This window comes from Protopterus annectens, chromosome 3.part1 (genome assembly GCF_019279795.1).
Source record: "Protopterus annectens isolate FY-2018-M chromosome 3.part1, PAN1.0, whole genome shotgun sequence".
Taxonomy (NCBI): domain Eukaryota; kingdom Metazoa; phylum Chordata; order Ceratodontiformes; family Protopteridae; genus Protopterus; species Protopterus annectens.
The window spans coordinates 978,242,460-978,245,680 of record NC_056732.1 but is presented as its reverse complement, the minus strand read 5'-3'; the positions used below and the strand labels follow the sequence as shown (position 1 = coordinate 978,245,680).

The 3,221-nt window shown below is 43.7% G+C and overlaps 1 protein-coding gene across 1 annotated transcript; it reads left to right on the top strand.

Annotated features, from left to right (window-relative positions):
- Window positions 1-468: 468 nt before the first annotated feature.
- Window positions 469-2,022, top strand: LOC122797735 (histidine-rich protein PFHRP-II-like). Its single transcript, XM_044066261.1, has 2 exons — window positions 469-960; window positions 1,543-2,022. The coding sequence occupies exons 1-2, from the start codon at window positions 469-471 to the stop codon at window positions 2,020-2,022; spliced, it is 972 nt and encodes a 323-aa protein (XP_043922196.1).
- The last annotated feature ends 1,199 nt before the right edge of the window (window positions 2,023-3,221 follow it).

Here is a 3,221-nt window from a genome sequence, read left to right as displayed (position 1 = left end):
GACTGGCTCCTGCACTTGTTAGAACTGTTTCACACTACACTCATAATGCAGTAAGAGAGTCTCCTTCAGTTGTTGGAGCAATTTCACATGACACTCATAATGCAGTAAGAGTGGCTCCTGTAGTTGTTAGAGCTGTTTCACCATATACTCATAATACAGTAAGAGTAGATCCTGCAGTTGTTGCAGCTGTTTCCATACACTCATAAAGTAAGAGTGGCTCCTACAGTTGGAGCTGTTTCACACTGCACTCATAATACAGTAAGAGTGACTCCTGCAGTTGTTGGAGGTGTTTCACACTACACTCATAATGCCTAAGAGTGGCTCCTGCAGTTGTTGGAGCTGTTTCACACTACATTCATAATGCAGTAAGAGTGTCTCCTGCAGTTGTTGGAGCTGTTTCACACTACACTCATAAAGAAGTATAAGCAGCTCATGTAGTTGTTGGAGCTGTTTCACAATACACTCATAATGCAGAGTGGCTCCTGCAGTTGTTGGAATTATTTTACACTACACTACACTCATAATGCAGTAAGAGTGACTCCTGCAGTTGTTGGAGCTGTTTCACACTACACTCATAATGCAGTAAGAGTGGCTCCTGCAGTTGTTGGAGCTTTTTCACACTGCATTCATAATGCAATAAGAGTGGCTCCAGCAGTTGTTGGAACAGTTTCACACTGCACTCATAATGCAGTAAGAGTGAGTACTGCAGTTGTTGGAGCTGTTTCACACTACACTCATAATGCAGTAAGAGTGGCTCCTGCAGTTGTTGGAGCTGTTTCACACTACACTCATAATGCAGTAAGAGTGGCTCCTGCAGTTGTTGGAGCTGTTTCACACTACACTCATAATGCAGTAAGAGTGGCTCCTGCAGTTGTTGGAGCTGTTTCACACTACATTCATAATGCAGTAAGAGTGGCTCCTGCAGTTGTTGGAGCTGTTTCACCCTACAGTCATAATGCAGTAAGAGTGTCTCCTGCAGTTGTTAGAGCTGTTTCACCCTACACTTATAATACAGTAAGAGTGGCTCCTGCAGTTGTTGGAGCTGTTTCACACTACACTCATAAAGCAGTATAAGCAGCTCCTGCAGTTGTTGGAGCTGTTTCACACTACACTCATAATGCAGTAAGAGTGGCTCCTGCAGTTGTTGGAGCTGTTTCACACTACACTCATAATGCAGTAAGAGTGGCTCCTGCAGTTGTTGGAGCTGTTTCACACTACACTCATAATGCAGTAAGAGTGGCTCCTGCAGTTGTTGGAGCTGTTTCACACTACACTCATAATGCAGTAAGAGTGGCTCCTGCAGTTGTTGGAGCTGTTTCACACTACACTCATAATGCAGTAAGAGTGGCTCCTGCAGTTGTTGGAACTGTTTCATACTACACTCATAATACAGTAAGAGTGGCTCCTGCAGTTGTTGGAGCTGTTTCACCCTACAGTCATAATGCAGTAAGAGTGTCTCCTGCAGTTGTTAGAGCTGTTTCACCCTATACTCATAGTACAGTAAGATTCGCTCCTGCAGTTGTTGCAGCTTTTTCACACTAGACTCATAATGCAGTAAGAGTGACTCCTGCAGTTGGTGGAGCTGTTTCACACTACAATCATAATGCAGTAACAGTGGCTCCTGCCATTGTTGGAGCTGTTTCTCACTACATTTATAATGCAGTAAGAGTGTCTCCTGCAGTTGTTAAAGCTGATTCACCCTACACTCATAATGCAGTAAGAGTGGCTCCTGCAGTTGTTGGAGCTGTTTCACACTACATTCATAATGCAGTAATAGTGTCTCCTGCAGTTGCTGGAGCTGTTTCAAACTACACTCAAAATGCAGGAAGAGTGTCTCCTGCAGTTGTTGGAGCTGTTTCACACTGCACTCATAATGCAGTAAGAGTGACTCCTGCAGTTGTTGGAGCTGTTTCACACTACACTCATAATGCAGTAAGAGTGGCTCCTGCAGTTGTTGGAGCTGTTTCACACTACACTCATAATGCAGTAAGAGTGGCTCCTGCAGTTGTTCGGGCTGTTTAATGCAACACTCATAATACAGTAAGACTGGCTCCTGCAGTTATTGGAGCTGTTTCCTCCTACACTCATAATGCAGTAAGAGAGTCTCTTGCAGTTGTTGGAGTGATTTTACACTACACTCATAATGCAGTAAGAGTGGCTCCTGCAGTTGTTGGAGTGATTTTACACTACACTCATAATGCAGTAAGAGTGGCTCCTGCAGTTGTTGGAGCTGTTTCATGCTACACTCATGTAACAGTAAGAGTGGCTCCTGCAGTTGTTGGAATCTTTTCACACTACACTCATAATGCAGTAAGATTGACTGCTGCAATTGTTGGAGATGTTTCACACTACACTAATAATGCAATAAGTGTGGCTCCTGCAGTTATTGGAGCTGTTTCACACTCCATTCATAATTCAGTAAGAGTGGCTCCTACAGTTGATGAAGCTGTTTCACCCTACAGTCATAATGCAGTAAGACTGTCTCCTGCAGTTGCTGGAGCTGTTTCACACTACATTCATAATGCAGTAAGAGTGTCTCCTGCAGTTGTTGGAGCTGTTTCACCCTACAGTCATAATGCAGTAAGAGTGTCTCCTGCAGTTGTTGGAGCTGTTTCATACTACATTCATAATGCAGTAAGAGTGGCTCCTGCAGTTGTTGGAGCTGTTTCATGCTACACTCATGTAACAGTAAGAGTGGCTCCTGCAGTTGTTGGAATCTTTTCACACTACACTCATAATGCAGTAAGAGTGACTCCTGCAGTTGTTGGAGCTGTTTCACACTACATTCATAATGCAGTAAGAGTGGCTCCTGCAGTTGTTGGAGCTGTTTCACCCTACAGTCATAATGCAGTAAGAGTGTCTCCTGCAGTTGTTAGAGCTGTTTCACACTATACTCATAATACAGTAAGATTTGCTCCTGCAGTTGTTGCAGCTTTTTCACACTACACTTATAATGCAGAAAGACTGGCTCCTGCAGTTGTTGGAGCTGTTTCCTGCTACTTATAATGCAGGAAGAGTGGCTCCTGCAGTTGTTGGAACTGTTTCACACTACACTCATAATGCAGTAAGATTGGCTCCTGCAGTTCTTGGAACTGTTTCACACTGCACTCATAATACCGTAAAAGTGGCTCCTGCAGTTGTTGGAGCTGTTTCACACTACATTCATAATGCAGTAAGAGAGTCTCCTGCAGTTGTTAGACCTGTTTCACCCTACACTCATA